At 39.3% G+C, this 18,271-nt stretch overlaps 1 protein-coding gene and 1 long non-coding RNA gene across 2 annotated transcripts in view; one reads left to right on the top strand and one right to left on the bottom strand.

Annotated features, from left to right (window-relative positions):
* Positions 1-1,983: 1,983 nt before the first annotated feature.
* On the bottom strand, positions 1,984-2,615 carry LOC122980690. The gene is made up of 3 exons (XR_006403070.1): positions 2,512-2,615; positions 2,266-2,417; positions 1,984-1,994 (listed from the first exon to the last, which is right to left on the bottom strand). It is a non-coding gene; the product is annotated as an uncharacterized LOC122980690 (long non-coding RNA).
* A 4,018-nt stretch (positions 2,616-6,633) lies between these two features.
* The window catches only part of LOC122980479 (transmembrane channel-like protein 3), a 45,961-nt gene continuing 34,323 nt past the window's right edge, over positions 6,634-18,271 (top strand). The window contains exons 1-3 of the mRNA XM_044348569.1: positions 6,634-6,867; positions 14,437-14,684; positions 16,913-17,059. Of these exons, the coding sequence (XP_044204504.1) occupies positions 14,560-14,684; positions 16,913-17,059 (272 nt within the window). The 5' untranslated portion in view covers positions 6,634-6,867; positions 14,437-14,559. The remainder of the gene's footprint in view (positions 6,868-14,436; positions 14,685-16,912; positions 17,060-18,271) is intronic.

Raw genomic sequence — 18,271 nt, 5'->3', positions numbered from 1 at the left:
GGGAAGAAACCTCAAGCAGAACCTGGCTCTAGGTGGGCGGCCATCTGCTTTGACCGGTTGGGTTGAGAGAGAGAGAGGGAGGGGAAGAGGAGAGAGAGACAGAAGCATAACAACAACAATAATAATAATAATAATAGTAATATGACTAATAATAATAGTGGCAGAAATGACTAATTATAATAGCAGCAGCGATGAGGCGTCACACTGAACAGCAGTCCGTCCGCAGCTGAAGATCTCCTGCAAGACCAGAAAGCACAAAATACAGGTAAGATACCAACTTACAGAACTCAGCACAAGCACCTCGTTCCTGACAGCATCACTGTCCTGCCAACAATGATGGTAAAGAACATCCTCAAGTCTAATATTGTGATTATACAACATTTACCAACAAAATAAAAGTTATAAACAAAATGTATTCATATTGTGAGGCAGTTCATTCTAAAAATAAAAAACTTTGTGATGGAGTCCATTGTCATTTGCTGGTCACCAACTAACATGACAACATGCGGCTATACATGTCATCACTAGTCAGATTAGGCAGAGGCCCAGAGAAAACTACTGAGTCCGACATTGTCTTTGTATGCACACACCGACTCAACATTTTTAATTTTAGTGACCTCCAATTGGCGCAATCGGGAGTCTTAACCACTGATTAAAGATTTTAACATATATACACTTCTATGTCGCCTGCTCTGGTCCCAGGAATACATTTGACTATGGCCGCCGGTGTTGCTAACTTCACGTTTCTCACTATGGCGCTGCCAATAATCAGAGTTAGTTTGTCAGCGAGTGTGCCGTTAAGTAGGGAGAACCTGTTAGAAACATGAACTGGTTTGTGGTGAACTGTGCTCAGGGCTATGCTTTCTTCAGACAGTCACCCAGCCAGCCTATCTTCCAGGCTGCTCAGGAAATACCAGGGGAGTAGGAGCTACACTAGGTCAGCCTGCACCGGCTAACAACGGTAGCTAACAATTGTTTTTCCATGGTGCGGAGCAATGCTTCCAATTCACTGAGCCTCGCCACCAACATGGCACGTAAACAACATTTATTACATATACCATTATCACTAAAGGAGGCAGAGGAATAGTTAAACATATGATACACCAAGCAAGAAAGAGGGGGAGAGCAAAAAGGTGAGAGAGAAGCCATTGCTAATGCTAAGCTAAGTTAGCTGCTACACAAATTGCTGAGCTAAAGTAACTAGCAACTGAGGGATTAGTGAGAAAAAGCGCTAAACGAAGGAGAGAGCTAAGCTTCTGCTTGAGCAGAACTAGTGTAAATTAAAATTTACAGTTGATAATTACAGGGTTGCCAACTTTGTTGATCTGTTTTTTCTAATATCAAAACTACAACGTTAATTTGAATGTTCACAAGTTAAAAGGCAATAACAAGGGTTTACACACACACGCACACACACACTCATTCAGCATATACATCAGTGTTCTTCACTATTTTTTTATGGGTGTCGCACTGGCAGGACAGACAGCTGCACTAGCCATGAAGTAAATCTGCCTACTAATTTGTCATCTCACGACATAAAATATGTAATACAGCCAATACAATCCCAATTAAAAATAGGCTACCTTAGAGCTAGGGTGTATGTATTTTAGAAGCATTTTTGTTATATTGGTTAATAGAGTAGTTGTGAAGTGTTAATATCTTTTATAGAAGGTTCCAATCTTGTTCTTTGACTTTTGTTAGTGGGATGTCCTTTAGTTTACATTTGGATAACAGATTGTGCTGTTAAAATATTTACCAGAACAGTAATTCATCTAGATAAAGGTATAATTTCCTCACCAGTTTTCCTGCTTTGAATTTGTTCATGTCTCTCTATCAGATGACGCTGAGGTGGCCTCTGTGTTTCTTCTTCCTCCTCAAACTTTTTCTTTCAATCTTGAATCAGTTCTTTACTTTCTCCTTGTTTTTCTTTCAACACTATTACGTCCTGCAATTCTTCCTCACTTCTGTCTCCTCTCTCCTGATTCCTTCACTCACTGTGAAAATATAAAAAGCCTTCCTTTAAAAATCTGAGTGAACATAAAGCAGAACTTTAACTTGTATGGTGTTAATTACAGAAATTGTTCGACAAAACACACAGTAGCGATGCATCAGTAGTCAAGCTATCCAAACTATCAAGCTAACGTTACATTAACATTACTGTGAAGTAGGCTAAAGCAGCAACACAAGATAAACTGGACGGTTAAAACACTAATTTAAAAAACTTGAGCTCCACTTTTTGCTGAAGAGTTTTGGCTAGCTACTTACTTTGTGGTCCTTTGTCTGACATTATTATTTGATGCTGCACATGTCAGTTAGTGTCATATATGATCCTCTGAACTCCTAGAAGAAGACTCCTGGATGATACAACAGAAACTACGGTAGGAATGTCTGAGCCAAAAGCGTGAGAGCTGGCAACCCTGTAATTATCCACAGTAACGAAGAATATAGAAAAATCAAATGAGTTGAGATCAGTAACACAGCTGGCAACTGAAAATGAGACAGTACACTTACCGCGACATGTCAGCACATTCACTTTGAAGATTTTTTCATTGATTTACTATCCACAGCCTAATTTACTGCACATGCACCTGGATGGCAACTTCGAGGAGAAACTGGCTGACTGTAAAGTTGACAGGGGTCAACCTTTTAAAGTAAAAACCTGTCCTGTGTCTCTGTGTGGTAGTGGAGCTACAGTCACTGTTTGAGTCAGTGATAATAGTCAGTGATGGCAAACTATTTTTAACGCCTCAATAGTTTGCCAGCCCTCCCATCTTCATCTGCATCCTCTTCTCTGGACCTCTTCCTTGATCCTCCAGGCAGTGGGTCTTCCTCTTCCACTGCATCCTCAGAAAGATCACCACTGCCACTACTGTCAGAGTAATCATGGCGAGACCAGCAATCATAGCTGCTGTCAGCAAACTCATCACACCGTCTGGATTTTGGGCTGCCTCGCTCATCCTCTTCCTCATCATCCTCTCTGGACCTCTTCGTTGATCCATTAGGCAGTGAGTCTTCCTCTCTGACATGCTGGTTGACTTCCATGTCAGCACCAGGATCTTGGACTAGATTCATTCCAGTGCAGTCCACATCATCATCGCTGTCGGAGTCGCTGTCAGCAAACTCGTCCCACCAACGGAATCGTTTGCTGCTTCTCTCTTCGATGACTTCGTCCTCCTCTCTTGACCTCCTCCTGGATCCTCCAGGCAGGGGGTCTTCCTCTGGGATGTCCTGGTTGTCTTCCATGCCAGCGTCTTCAACTACAACATTGTTGTCACCGTTGCCAACATTGTTCTCAACATTGTTGTTGCCGACGTTGTCATGGTTGTCAGCCGCATGTTGGTGCTGCAACACGTTCAGCCCCGCACCAAAGCCTCCATCCAGGATTCCAAGATCCTCTAGAAATTCCAGCCAAGCTAAGATTCCAGCCCGAACGTGATTGGCTGGTGAAAAATCTCCGCTTGGGATAAATTGGGGGAGAAACTGTCGGCCTGCAAGATCATTTAGACAATTACATTAGCATTCATACAAATAAATTGAATAACTTTAGAAAAAAAAACAAACATGTCTGTTAAACGGTGGACCAAGTACTTACGATTACCACGGTTGTGGGATCCATCTCCTCTTTGCTCCATTTTGACTAAAAGAATCAGACAACAAAATAACATGTTTTCATATAATATTATGTGTATATTAAAAATGGTAGATTTGCTGTCAGTTTACTTTGATCAGTGTATGTACATGAGGCTTATATCTATACAAACCAAGTCACCAATACTAAGATTAGTTTTGAAGGAGAAATTCATGAAAATACAGATTTTCCATCACTGAAAGGAAGAGTTTTGGGATTCACGTATTTTTCTTGGTGAAAGTTAGATAAGAAGATTGTTATCACTCTCTTATCTGTCTGTTAAATGTGAAACTTCAGCTTCTGAGGACTTCTCATCACTGCAAGGTTGCCGGGCAACCAGCAGAGTCTTAAGGAAAGTTACTGCTCACGGCCAAGAAATGGAAATAAAACCCCAAATTGTTGTTTCACATGTTATAATTTAAACCAATGATATATAGCATGTTATATAATATGTGAGTTTTAGAGGTGCTGGTTTGCAGATTTTATTACCTTTGGGTGGAGCCAGGCCAGCTGTTTTTACCCTGTTTCTGATTGTTCTGCTATGCTAAGCTAACTGTGTCCTAACTTTAGCTTTATATTGATCAATAAGATATGTCAGTGATATTCATCTTCTCATCTGAATCTTGGAATGATAGTCAATAAATGCATTTCCAAAAATGTCAAACTATTTTTAAGAGGACATTACTTACCCTAATCACTACATCCTGACCCTAACCCTTATCTTAACCTTAAACTAATGTTAACCCTAAAGGTTAATGGTTTACATTGTGGTGCACATTAATTTGTCCCAAAAACATCAGGTGAGTACAACAGATTTATGTCCCAACAACATGAATAAGTTATTATTATGCCAGTGCTTTTGTTCTCAAGTCCACACCAGCTGATTAATGTAACTCGTACATAGTGATGAATATTGGTCCTATCAGCTCTGAGTGAGCCATCAAACCCACACTCATTAACAGCAGAAAATGTCATGTGTGGCTCTGAGAAAAGTTTACAGAACAAAACAAAAGTTAATTTCACATTATGCCAGTGATTAAATTGGTTCACACCAGCAGAATCCTGTTAATACTTAATGATAGACTACATAATTAAGGAGTGTTACTATGTACAGGTTTATAGACTCACCTTAATTCCAAGGAACTGGTCTGTAAAATTGCAAATTACAGAGCAGTCATTAATTGGCAGTTGCCTGTGGCAAAAGTAGAAATATATCTGATATGTTTTTTGTCTTCAAGGATAAACTGCAGGTGCTACAATGTGTCTTCAGTGTTGATCTGTGTTGATCTGGGCTTACTGAGTGCAGAGTTAGATCTGAGAAAATTCTTCATTCTATTGTGATGTCAGAACATTGACACCCAGGGTTCTAGGATTCCGTTCTCCCAATTGTTTCTCACATAGACGTGTCACAGGAGTTGCACTGTTGGGAACAGCTACTGATATCACAAGCACAACAAAAAAATAAGTTCAAGCCAATTTACAATGTGTACGAATGTGAAAAGATTTACATTTGACAGCCTTCTTATATGGTTCTCTTGACTTAAATGTGATTCTTAATATGACAGCTTGTCCTCCAGTGCAAAGGAAAGGTTCACAAGTCCAAGTTAGAGGATAAGTAATGCCGCGTATTATTGTCAACAAGTCTTATGAAAAAACCCAAACCAACAATGTTTGTTATACCAACAAGTATTGTGTGTGTATCAAAGTCTGATAACTCTTATTTCTCTGTGTCATAGAGCTCCATTGTTGTCCAAAAACTATTAAAAACACATCAATGAGCCACACTGCTGCACTGGGTGACATGTTCCTTCATTACCATGAACACACACACACACTGTAGTTTATTTTGACTCAATCTCACACACACCATCCTGCCAGAAATACTCACCAGAACACCTAATGTGAATTAATCCACCACCAAAAATAGTTCCCAACAAATAAACTGTTTTCTTCTGTTTGAGTAACATTTGATAAAAACTACAGTGACTTTTGGATATTACTGATTATGTTTCACATCCTCAGTAGGAACCAATCAATAAAAGTGTCATCAGTAAAATCCATGAATATGTAGTTAAGCCAAGCCACAACGCCATTACACAGCACAGCAAAGTAAAATAAGTAGTTTACCTGTTGGAGGTGTGCTGGTGGTCTGCAGCTCTTCATAAAACATCTCACTGTGGCTGTTTCTGCTTGCACTAGTCCTCTCTGCATTATTATATGTAACTGATCCGCTGAACAAATAGCTCCATATGTTGTTGTTTCAACCGGTTTTTTAGCGCCGCTAACGAAGCTCCGCTAATTCAGTGAGAAACACTTTTTTACTTCCTTTAAATTCTTCACAATAAAAGTTTCCCACTATTTAGTCATTGAAAAGCTTTTAATTTGAAGCAGTAAAGCAGGACATGTTTGGTTTGCATTGATGGTAAAGTTACACAACTCTGATACATAAAGCTGACCAATCAGAATAGAGTGGGCTCATCGGTGTGGGGCCTTAAAGTGACAGGAGCTAAAACGGAGTGTAAGAGAAACTGTGTATATTGAGGGGCTGCTTTAAGGGCCAGTATGAGATAAATAAGGAGTTTTTTGAACTGTGAATCACTCAGAACTACTCTAGTGGAGTCCAAATTTAGAGCTGAAATGAGCATAATAGGTCCTCTTTAAATTTATGATCATGAGCACTGAGATGTCTGGCTATTGGTGATTTAAATTACATTTTGTTTTACCAAAATAATGTAAATTACATGGACATTTAACCTCTTTCTGCACCAGCAATTTTTGGCCTAGTTCTGCCTGATTTTACACACCTCTGCTGTAGGTCATGCTTAATAAACCTCTCCATGGTTAATGGCTTCAATTAAAGAAAACACTTGAACCATTAAATAAATAAACATAAAATTACAAAATTTATCAATGACATCATAGGACAGTGAATACACAATTTAAAAAATCAAAAATGCACTTGAACTTTTTTTTTTCCTTCGTGAACCACACCTGCCAACACTCCTGTTTTTCCCAGGTTTTACAAGTCAATATACAAGAAAACGTCATCAGCATCATCCATCTGCGCTGCTATAGTGGTAAACAATGGCGCTAAGCAAGAAGCGAGCCCTTGCAGTAGTGGTATCTATGTGTATGGGGAAAAAAATCTGAAGAAGAGGAGGAGGAGGAAAACATGGACTCGGTTGTGGCTAGGGAAAAGAGGCCAACTTGGGATGCCAATTTTGCAGAGAGAGCTTGAGGTAACATTAAGTATTTTTTAGCATACATAACATACATTTGTGCTTTGTAGCATCTACTGATAGGATCTGTCTTTGTCCATCAACACACACTACATGTACAAATGAAAAGAATATTTGTGATGACTATTGAAGTGTTTTAAGCTCAGTTTTAGGAAGGTCAGCTGGCACTTCACACATACAGCCACTGCTTATAGGCAGAGATTAACAACTCCTAGTATATTGTTAACCCACTAGCCTTAGCACTTGGAGATCAGGTATCTGAAGGTCTGAAGCCAGGGGAAGATTTTGAGGCAAGAAGCAAATCTCTCAGGCCCAGTAACGCTGGTCGCCAGGTTCCTTTATGTATAAAAAACAGTAAGAGAAAAACTTTTGTAGGTGATAAAAACTCTAAAACATACAAATTAATTTGGCCAAGTGCTTCCCACTGTGAAATATAAATAAATAATTCACAGGCCACTGCTGGCAACGCTGCCTTCGATTTCTGTGTTGGGTCACCCAAAATGAGCGGGACAATGTCATTTCCTGTGGCCATCTTTGTCATGTGGCAGCTAAGCAAGTGAACCCAGGTGTGAACATGGTTGGAGTGAAATGGTGTTTTATTTTCAGAACAGCAGGGTAAAGTTAGCCAGGTGAGACACAGGGAGTGGTTCAGAGCAGAGCCAGGCGGAGATCCTGAAGATGACGTATGGAGTTTTGTGGGTCCAGGTTAGGAGAGTGGAGTAGACGAGATGAGGCGAGGTCCGGGAGATGGAGGCCGGAGGGCAGAGAAGACGGAACTGCAGGGAAGAGGGAATAAGGGTCAGACTGTGTGCAAAGTAATAGGTAACTAGCAAATAAGCTTAGGTATGAACGAACAGCTGGAAACATAGTACTGACAGCACAGAGGCTATGATCTGATAGAGTGGATGTGACAGAGCTGGGAATATATAGGCAGGGTTGATTGCAGGATGAGGTGCATCTGGTGGTGCTCTGCTCTGACTCTGGTACACCTGTCTCCACTCAGACAGACACAGAGACACACAGACAGACAGACAGACACACACACACACACACGCACACACACACACACACAGGGAGAAGCAGGAGACAGCCACTGGAGAAGTGACAATTAGAAAGGCACAGAATTAGATGTGGAGGGAGTGTCAGGGGAGACAGCAGGAGCAGATGTAACAATCTTTGCTGATCTGGAGAATAAGTCGTATTAACTGACAAAAGGATTTGAATGTAATGTAATATATGAGGCACAAACTGTGGCTAAGTAAACCCCAAGGGTAGAACATGTCAGTCAGTCACCACCTGCACTGCTTAAAGCAAGCTAAACATCGTCACTTATTGATAAGGTTAAAGGTTGTAATGCTTGATTCTAGAGTCTGATGGGGCCCCAGGCAGAAAATCCCTCGTGGCCCTTCTGACTGACTTTCATTGCCATTACGTTCCACAGAACACCTATTAAATAATCAGATACGAATCAAAAAGCATTTATAGAATCTAAACATTTTTATTTGGAATTATTTATATCAACAGCAAAAAGCATAAAAAACATAAAAACATAAATATAAAAATATTTATCAGTCAGGCTCTAATGAAGACTGTGATTCATCACCTCCAGCAGCATGATTTTACACTACGTAATACATCCATCTATGACAACAGTCCCCCTGATGCCAAAGCTGTTTGTAGCATCATACTGTTAGAGAATAAGCTGTATAATGCTACTATGATCAGGAGTGTACAGTAACAAAGTACATTTACTTGAGTACTGTACTTATGTACATTTTTTGAACATCTGTACTTTACTTGAGTGTTAAATTTTTTGGAAACTTATGACTTTTACTCCACTACATTTGAAAGACAAATATTGTACTTTTGACTCCACTACATTTCTAAGAAGGTTCCCATTATTCGTTACTATGAAGCATAGCTTTGAAGTCAGCGGATCAATTTTTCTTATGCTGTGTTTGTCACAGGAGAAAATCCAAGTGAACTTCTCCTACGCTGACAGTCAAGTTCAAAGTGCGTTTAATTTACACTTGGCAGTGGAAATGACTGCTACAGCAGATAAAGATAATGATTCCTAACCAGAGCACCCATGGCCATATCTGAAGTCCAGATTTTTGAAATGAATGTAGTGTTGTTGTTGGGCATTTATAAAGCTAGAGGTGTGTAACTGGGATTTTAAGGTGGGTTGGTTGTTTTATTTATTTATTATTTTCTGAGGAAGCTCATGCACGCATGCACACAAACACACTGCCAGAGCTGTGTCAGAATACTTCCATGCTGTTTTGTGGGGGTGGGCTTGGGGACGTTAATAAAAAAATGAAAATATTCTACAAGCTTTTCTACAGGTTCTACAAGCAAGTCATTGCATTCAATAGCTTGTTTCAGAGCCATTAGGTTCTGTAAATGCATTGTGGCAACAATACAACAATGTGTTAAAAAGAAAATGTACTTTTGAATACTTAAGTATTTTTAAAAGCAAGTACTCCAGTACTTTGACTCAAGTAAAAATTTGACTGAACAACTTCCACTTGTATTGGAGTAATATTTGACCAGGAGTATCTATACTTTGACTCAAGTAATGGAGTTGTGTACTTTGTCCACCACTGACTATGATGTTCTAGCTTCATATTCCAGACATTATCAATGCAATGACGATGATGCCTATGATGATGGTGATTATTATGATGTTGAAGATTGTGAGGATGAGTAGGATCCTGTACTTGACTTGGATGTTGAAGGAGGCCTGCATGTTAAACGCATGTGTCTTGAAGGAAGAGAAAAACCTCAAACAGGGAAACACCAGACAGACTGTACACCAGCAAAAAACACAAAAAAGAAATATTTTTGTAATATTTAGAATCAGATGGAGTCTAACTTAATGATCCTCAAAGCCTTTGCTTAACTATTTCACAGGCGAGCATCCGATCCTACCAATGGTCCTTGGTGTGTGATTGTAGTAATGATGATTGTAATTTTTCAGCAGTATGTCCAAGTTGTGTTGGCATCATTCTCACTGTGTATGCCCATTTACATTACACTTTTGTACATTTTCTGACACTAATAGATTTGTGACAATTATTGCATCATCAAATTCAGTATATTGGGTTTGAAGTAGATGTGTTCTACATATTTCCTTTCAGATCACACAACAGGAGGCCAACAAAAGAGTGGCATCTTGACACAATCTAATTTCCACTGGTCATTATGATGCTGTTGTTCTATTTTAGAAACTCAGAGTGGACTAACAGCCTCAAACAGCACTGTGAGCACAGCTCTCAACATATCACTTTCACAAGGAAAATGCACTTTCAAATGGATTATTCTCTCAGTGGGATTGAGCACAAGTTGTGTTGACATAAAACTTTAGGATTTATAGTAAAGGTGGTCCATAATCCATTTTTAACTGATGTTTAATGGCTGATCTCTACATAGATGGATACACAAATATCTGCACTGCCGAACAAACATCAAATAATAATTACAGTCAACAACATTTCACGCCGGCATAAATCAACGTGCAGAGTGTGGCGCTTGAAAGTCAAGTACAGTAACCAAAGCTCCATATGATTTACGCCTGACAGGATTCATGAGTATGATTGTCTGGCCGACCTCTAATTCTCAGCAAGGTCAGAGATATTAGTCTGCTCTGGTTGGTCCTCAGAGCTATAAAGTACAGATGTGGTCATCTGTGCAGAGAGGCTCAGCTTACATGTGTGGTCCAGAACTATAACTCTTATACACTATCAAGCCAAAGCCAAGACAAAACTGAATCATGACGCTGTGAGAAATGAAGCAGCAGCAAAGATACTGACTCCCTCTGTAGATTCAACACAGTGTGATAGTTAATACAACTGCTTTATACTGCAATTAGATCATAGTTAGCTTTATAGATACTGCCCTCTTACCTGTTATTTTTCTGAAAACCTTTGAGATGATGTGCTCCAAGTAGAATCATACATATAGAAACTGTGATAACTGCCTTTGCTGCAAGGTCTATGGACATTTCTATGACTGGAACAAGACTGCCACCCCACCCCTTAAAATAAGCTCCTATAATCTTCACCTAATTGTTCATGATTTGAGACTCATGTTAATATTGAGGCCTTGGTCCTCGCTGACAGTACTACTGAAAGGCATGCTGACTTAATGATCAGCATGTAATCAACAGTTGGATGATGTGAATAAAATCCTCAAGAGAATCTTTAAGACAAAGTGAGGACCTACAGTGTCAGAAACAGTACCTCTCTACTAGGGGTGTGCCTGAATACAAATACATTATTCGGCAAAGCACAAATAATGTTTCTTTTTTACAAATATTTGTTTCATGCAAATATTTAAAAAAATATTTGTTAGTTAGAGGTCTGTCTGCAATGAGGCGATGAGCAAAGTTTTAGCTCAGTAGTCAGCGCAGTCGTCTATGATCTGGGAGACTCCAGTTCAAGACCCAGTGTGGGGACCTCCTTCATAAGGTAGTTTACTTATGAACACTTATTGTAACACTTTAATTTTCTAAAATTAAAAGCATAATAAAAACAAAAACAGTATTTTTAAGCCTCTTTCCACTTTTATTCAAATACAAATACAAATACAAATAATTTTGCTGCCTCAACAAATACAGATACAAATACAAACACTGGGCCTTCTGCACATCCCTACTCTGGACATCAGGGAGCCATGCTGTGCTTGACAAACTACATTATGTCACTTTATCTAATTCAGTTAATAGATAACCACGTAAATGGAAGTACAGAATGTGTCTGGCTTGTTGAGCTCAGCTGATCTGTATTACTGTAAGTGGCCTACTGAGTTTCTACCAGGTAAAGCTGTATCACACTTTTTCACAGAAGTCATTTTGACATGTCACAGTAGGAAAAGCACAGATGTAAATAATAAAAGTAACAATGTCTGAATACCATTTATCTTCTCCAGTTTCAGGGTCCTGGTGTTGTGCATGCTGGCTCACTGTCATGACTTACTGGGACACCTGAATAGAACAGAGCCACCTGTAATGTTATCAGTGACACCTCTGCTTATCCTACAGTGACACCATTAGAAAGTGTACTAATTTGAACAGTAATATTACTGTCTGATCAACAGTTGTTTGATGTTGGTGTTATATACAGGATATTGCAGTACATTTGTACATGATTACTGTCATGTGGAGAGAAAAATGTGTTTATATACAGCATCAGTCAAAAGTTTGGACACACCTACTCATTCAAAAGTTTTTCTTTATTTTTACTGTTTTTTACATTACAGAGCAATACTGAAGACATCAAAATTATGAAATAACATATGGAATTACGTAGTAAACAAAAAAGTGTTGAACAAACCAAAATGTGTTTCATATTTTAGATTCCTCAAAGTAGCCAGTGTTTGCCTTGATGACAGCTTTCCACACTATTGGCAGTATCTCAACCAGCTTCATGAGGTCGTCACCTGGAATGGTTTTCAGTTAACAGTGGTTCCTTGTCAAAAGTTAATTGGTGGAATTTCTTGCCTTCTTAATGCATTTGAGAGCAGGTAGTGTTGGTATACAGTAAACATCCCTAGTCCAATACTGTAGTCATCCATATTATGGCAATAACTGCTCAACTAAGTAAAGAGAAACAACAACATGAAGATCAGTCATTTCAAGAATTTTGAAAGTTTCTTCTAATACAGTCGCAAAAACCATGAAAGGCTATGATGAAATTGGCTCTCATGAGGCTGATCTTGAGTTGACTACTTCAAGATGGTGCTGCGGTGCGTCGGTACACATTCTTTTGCTTTTAGAGCTCAGAAACTCCTTTACCCAGAGGCAACAGTAACACGAAGGGTGAGAAGCAGACGGAATGCAATGCTCAGGTTGGGATATAAATCAAGGAGGTTGTCATTGTATATATATTCCAGCATTGATGTTGGGTTAGAACTGCAGTTTGGGAAGTCTTTCACTGCAGCCCTTATCTTATATAGCTTGTCACACGCATCTCACATGCAGCTGCAGTGTTGCATCATCTAGAGTTTCGGCATCTTGCTTATTTTTTCCATGTGCTGCATGCAGTTCTCAGCAAAAATAGACAGTGATCTGTTGACAGTCATATTAACATCATACCAGCAACATTACACCTTTCACTATAGTTTCAGTGTCTATGTCTGTAGAATATGTCACAGACATGAAAAATAGTGTCCCCACTGTCTGACAGCCTGTGGTTGTACTCCGGGCAGGGAGCCTCTCTGGTGGGGAACTTGTTATTTTGTCAGTTTCTCTCCCGACAGTTAATTTAGAGGTTTGTTTGGCTCATTCGGGGGACTTGGTGTCATCTGGAGGGATTTTCTTCACTTGGAGCAGTGATGTCCTGTGTGAGGAGTGTATGTGGCTGACACAGAAGTATCCCCAACTAGACCCCATCAAAAAGAAAGCCAGTTTCACCTCACATATTTATTTATTTTCACAATTGAGCACATGCTTCTTAACCTTTTTCTGTCTAAACTAAATATAAATGAAATTTATAATGAAATGATATGAAACATGCTATTATTGATGGCCATTATCAAAACCAAACTCAATGTAGAAAGATACATTGTCTGTGTCTGTGTGGACACCGCAGGTGAGCGAGCAGCAGCAGTTTAGCAACACATGCGCTGCTCAGGTAGAGGGAGGCTGTGTGGCCTGGGCCTCAGGTCGAACCAATAGTCTGCAATCTATATAGAGCAGAGTCTGAGGAATTTATCCATGTGTTACTTTTCTCCTCCTAGCCCATGCTTTAGAGAGATATTCAGAAAATGCAAAAATATTATCATATCAAATTTATTTAATTTACAGAGACCCAACATTCCCCCTCTTGGTGGGCAGCCATTTACATTGACTGGTTGGGTTGAGAGAGGGGGGTTCAAAATGTATGTAAAAATACTGAAAACGCTGTGACAACCTTGTGATACACTGGTGACCTGAGTGTACTCTGCCTCTTGCCAAGTGTGTGCTGTGAGGCTCTAACACCTGTTACCTTGCAAAGGATAAATAGGTATAGAAATGAAGAGCCACCTTAAAATCAAGGACTGTGATAGCTAGAGGTGCTCTCACAGTACAATCTTTTTAAAGAGAGAGTGACATTTTCCTAATAATGATGTAAAGGCAACACTGACACTAACATGCTTTAAAAAGTCAGGACCCACATCTGTCTCACTTTGGTGTTATTTGGTATTTATGTACAAGCTTTACCATACCAGCTTTCTTACCTAAACTCTGTTTAATCATTATGTTGTAACACTCAGGTTTTCCATCTAAAGCTGCAGGTTGTGACTGGTCTCCATAGTTAGAAGTACTCCACTGAGTCCAGTCAAACAGCCACCAATTAAACAACACACATCTGTCTAGCCTCCAGTGCCTCATTTCAGCTCTCTGATCCTTCTGCTCCTCAGTTTAAATGATAACTGAAGAGAGTCAGACACCAAGTGCACACAAGGCACATCGCACTATTAGCAAAAATTGTGTGTGTGTGTGTGTGTGTGTGTGTGTGTGTGTGCGTGTCTGTGTGTGTGTGTGTGTGTGTGTGTGTCTGTGTGCGTGTGTGGTGCTGGCCCTTTAAGTGTTCAGTATGTCTGTGATTGGACTGATGGGTGAGTGTGTTTCAGCTGCACTGCTGGTGTGTGTGATGCTCCAGCGGGGTCCAGATCAGCAAGTTGACCACAGTCACTCTGAGGAGAGTCAGCATGAGTACAGTGTCTGAGCCTTTGGTAGGCAGCAGCAGCAGGTCCCTGTCTGCAGCCAAGAGACACAAGAGTATCAGGAAGAACTCCAGGAGGATTTATTCAGCCTACCAGGACCACCAGCAGGGGTGAGTCTGCTCACTCTGAATCATACTTTTATCAGGAACTTCTAGGACGTCTTTTTTGCTCCACTCTCTGTGCCTTTCTCTTTCTTTCTCACTTTCACTTCATAGCTGTCATCTGCCTGAGCCTTAGATGATATCCTGTAGGTTACACAATTAGTCTTTTACTAAATCTAATTAGTGAGGAAAACTACAAAGAGTTTCCTGTGTGCTGTGTTATTTTTTCCTACCATCCAGGGACATTCTGACATGTTGGCCCTTTTTGTGAATTTAGTCTGAGCTCATTAATCACACGTGGTTGCATTAGACTTTGAATGTGTCAGTTTGATACACATATATTGATCAGTTTGAAATTAAGTGATGTAAGAAATCTATGGTATCTTCATGAATACAGTTCAACAGGGAGCATCATTGATGCATCTGTCCACTCTGTCTTTGTTCTGCCATCAAGCTGTTGGTTAAACTTTTCGGATATTCTCTGGATGCCATTTGTCCATGATAAAGCAGTGTTAACAGAGCTCACATATTGTCCATGTAAAGCATGACATAGTACACAATCTTTACACTTTGCATTATAGCCACAAGTAGAGCATGTCTTGAAAACATTTCTCACCTTTGTGTCTACTGATCTGAAATCTTGACATGACAAAAAATCAGACATGTTAGTATGTTGAATAACGAATGATTGAACAATGTGTCATTTTTCATGAATGCAAGAGAGAGGATGCGAAATGTGGAAATGAAATGACAAAAAGAAATGAAAGTAGGACATTCAGCTTGTGCACTGTGTTTACATCTTTCAGCATGTATCACATCAAAACGTCCAGCAAACCGCTCAGTATTAATACTGTGTTTGAGGGAGTCCTGCTCCTCTGTGTTTGTAATATCCAGCAGTATATAATGATTCATATGTTGATGTTTGATAAGGGACTGTGTGAAAATAGTTAGAGGGCTTTAGTTTTATTTTTTTATCACCTAAGATTTATATTTTTATTCTTCCCTCATGAGATTTATTTGTTAAAAAAAAAAATACTAAAAAGCTTCAGTTAAAACTTCAGTTATTAGAGATTGAACCTTATCTCTACCAAAATACTTGAATTTTTTAAAAATTCCACTCAGCATCACACATTGTGAAGCTATCGTACTGATTGAAAAAGTGAAATGAAACATGGCTGTTCACATGTTGGAATGTTTCTAACATGATGAGTGCACATGATGGATGAGGACACACACTTTATCGTCTGTTCTTCTGTAGTGAGCTGAACTGTAAACATGTAGAACTGTCATCACCGTGTGCTGAAAAACCACATCATCAGCACATAAACCCAGCTTAGTGCTAGCCTACCGTACTGTACTCAGTCAGTGAGCAGTGATTTTAACCATTTACATGTAGAACTTGACCTGTTATATACAATTTAACGGTGCACTGCTTGGAACAACTATATTCAGGAAATAGTCCCCTCTGAGTCTCCAACACATCTGGTTATACAACTCAGGCATCATGTAATTGGTTGAATAATGGCAGACAGTCAGATATCTGATCTCATACATATCAGGCCACAAAATAATCACATTTATTTATTTTTACTATTTGGTGTATGAGGGTGGGGCAAAATAATCAGTAACACTGGTAACCCAAAGTTTCATTTAGAGGCTCAAAAATAGTTAAAGTGGATTTAAAATGTGTTACAGCGTCCTGCCTGTTACTGAAACAAGTCGCTCCAATTCATGCTGCTATATTATTTAAAGATATTGGGGGGAAGGTGTTGCAATTTTTTCCAAGTGAAGGGGAGGGTTCAAAGGAAATTTAGTTAGCTGGGAACTTTATTGTCCACATTGTGGAAAATTATTTTTTGCTTCACCACATGGCGTCAAAAATAATACAGTACCATGATGAGGACAAGCATCAGGAGCACAGGATCAACAAACAACATGATTTAAAATACATAAATACAGTCAAATAAAGTATGATCAAATAAAATAGAAGGACCAGATTTTTATAAAATTCAAAGTAGCCTATTCATTCTGCACCCATATTGCATTTGGCAAGAAATACTTGCTGTACACATTTTTGGTGTGAAACATTTATAAAACAAATAAATAATAAGTGAAACAAAGGATTCAGACACCCCCCCCCCCCCCCCCCCCCCCCCCCCCCAGATAGTTTTCAGACATTCTTTATGTTTGCTTTTCTTTACAATGTAACAAAGATGTCTCTGTGTCTTATCCCCCAGCTTCTCTGATGATGAAGATAAAGAAGATGAGCGGGTGGACAGCAACGACCCAGAGGAGATGTTCCAGAACATTCAGTACCAGAAGGAGATCATCGCCAACATTCGGACCAGACCCTGGCCAATGAGACGCAAGCTTAAAGTCTTGAAGTACCCTCCTGTTTGATTTTTCCCTCTGTATCTGTGGAGTATTTATCACACACACGTATGCACACGCATACACACACACACACACACACAGACACACACACACACATGCACACACACGCACACAAACACACACACACGCACGCACGCACACACACAGACACATTCTCTCTCCCCCTCTATATATTTTTGGAGAGATTTAACTTTTCTTCATGAATGTGTTCTGGGAAAAATACTGCATGTCACTGAATTTAAAGCAAGTGTGCTAAAACCTGAGCAGCTCACCCACTCAAACCCCCAGGTCTCAGGAGGGAAATATGATGACATCACATTACTTAATTACTTAGGTAAACAAAGCCATTTTCAATGCATGTACATGGAATTTAGTTTGTGTCTACAGCATTGACAGTCAGCAGCTACCTGCCTTACTAGAACAGTTGAATCTGAACAGGCCTCACCTTCACCTTCTCCATGTGACACTTAAAGCAATCCTGTCTTATAGACTACTAAATAAACTAAATGGTTTGACCAAAGACATGAACTGTTAGTCCACAAAGTGCTACTGTATGGAAGTGGTCGGGGTGGATGGTCAGAATACAAAATACTGAAATGATATCTTGTGTCCTGGTTAGTTTGGTTTACACAACAAAAGAACTTTAGTAAATAATACAGTGGAAACTGCTTATAGTGATCATGTCTGTCCAGGTCAAATTGATCACTATAAGCAGATGATAAACAATTTTTTCTCTTTTCTTAATTTTTAATGCAAATTACCATCTAACTGACATTTGTATATTTATTACATGAATATAAAGTAATGAAACAGGCAGCTTCGCTGTTTACTGAATTTTATTGACTGTTTCAAAATACAGAACAGCTGTTTAAACGCTAATTGTTTCACTGCTGCATCTTGCTGCAGTTTTGCTGCTGTATCTCATTGGCCTGTTTTTGGCAGTTTGTCATAAGCTTCAAGGAGACTACGTTTTTCATTGAGAGAAAATGACTTTCTTTTTCCCATCATGATTTCAGTGTGCACACAGCACCAGCCTCAGGTCACCAGTTGGAAGCAGACGGGTTACTGTGAGGTAATGCTGGTGCCGCCATCACTAAGTACATATCATACATGTATAATGGGAGTAAATTTTAAAAAATGGGAGTATATTTAAAAAAAAAAAAAAATTGAATTGCAGTAGTTTTTTTTTTTTTCCATATCAT

This window comes from Thunnus albacares, chromosome 1 (assembly GCF_914725855.1).
Source record: "Thunnus albacares chromosome 1, fThuAlb1.1, whole genome shotgun sequence".
NCBI lineage: Eukaryota > Metazoa > Chordata > Actinopteri > Scombriformes > Scombridae > Thunnus > Thunnus albacares.
Note: the sequence above shows the minus strand (reverse complement) of the source record. Positions and strands in the feature narration are given on the sequence as shown.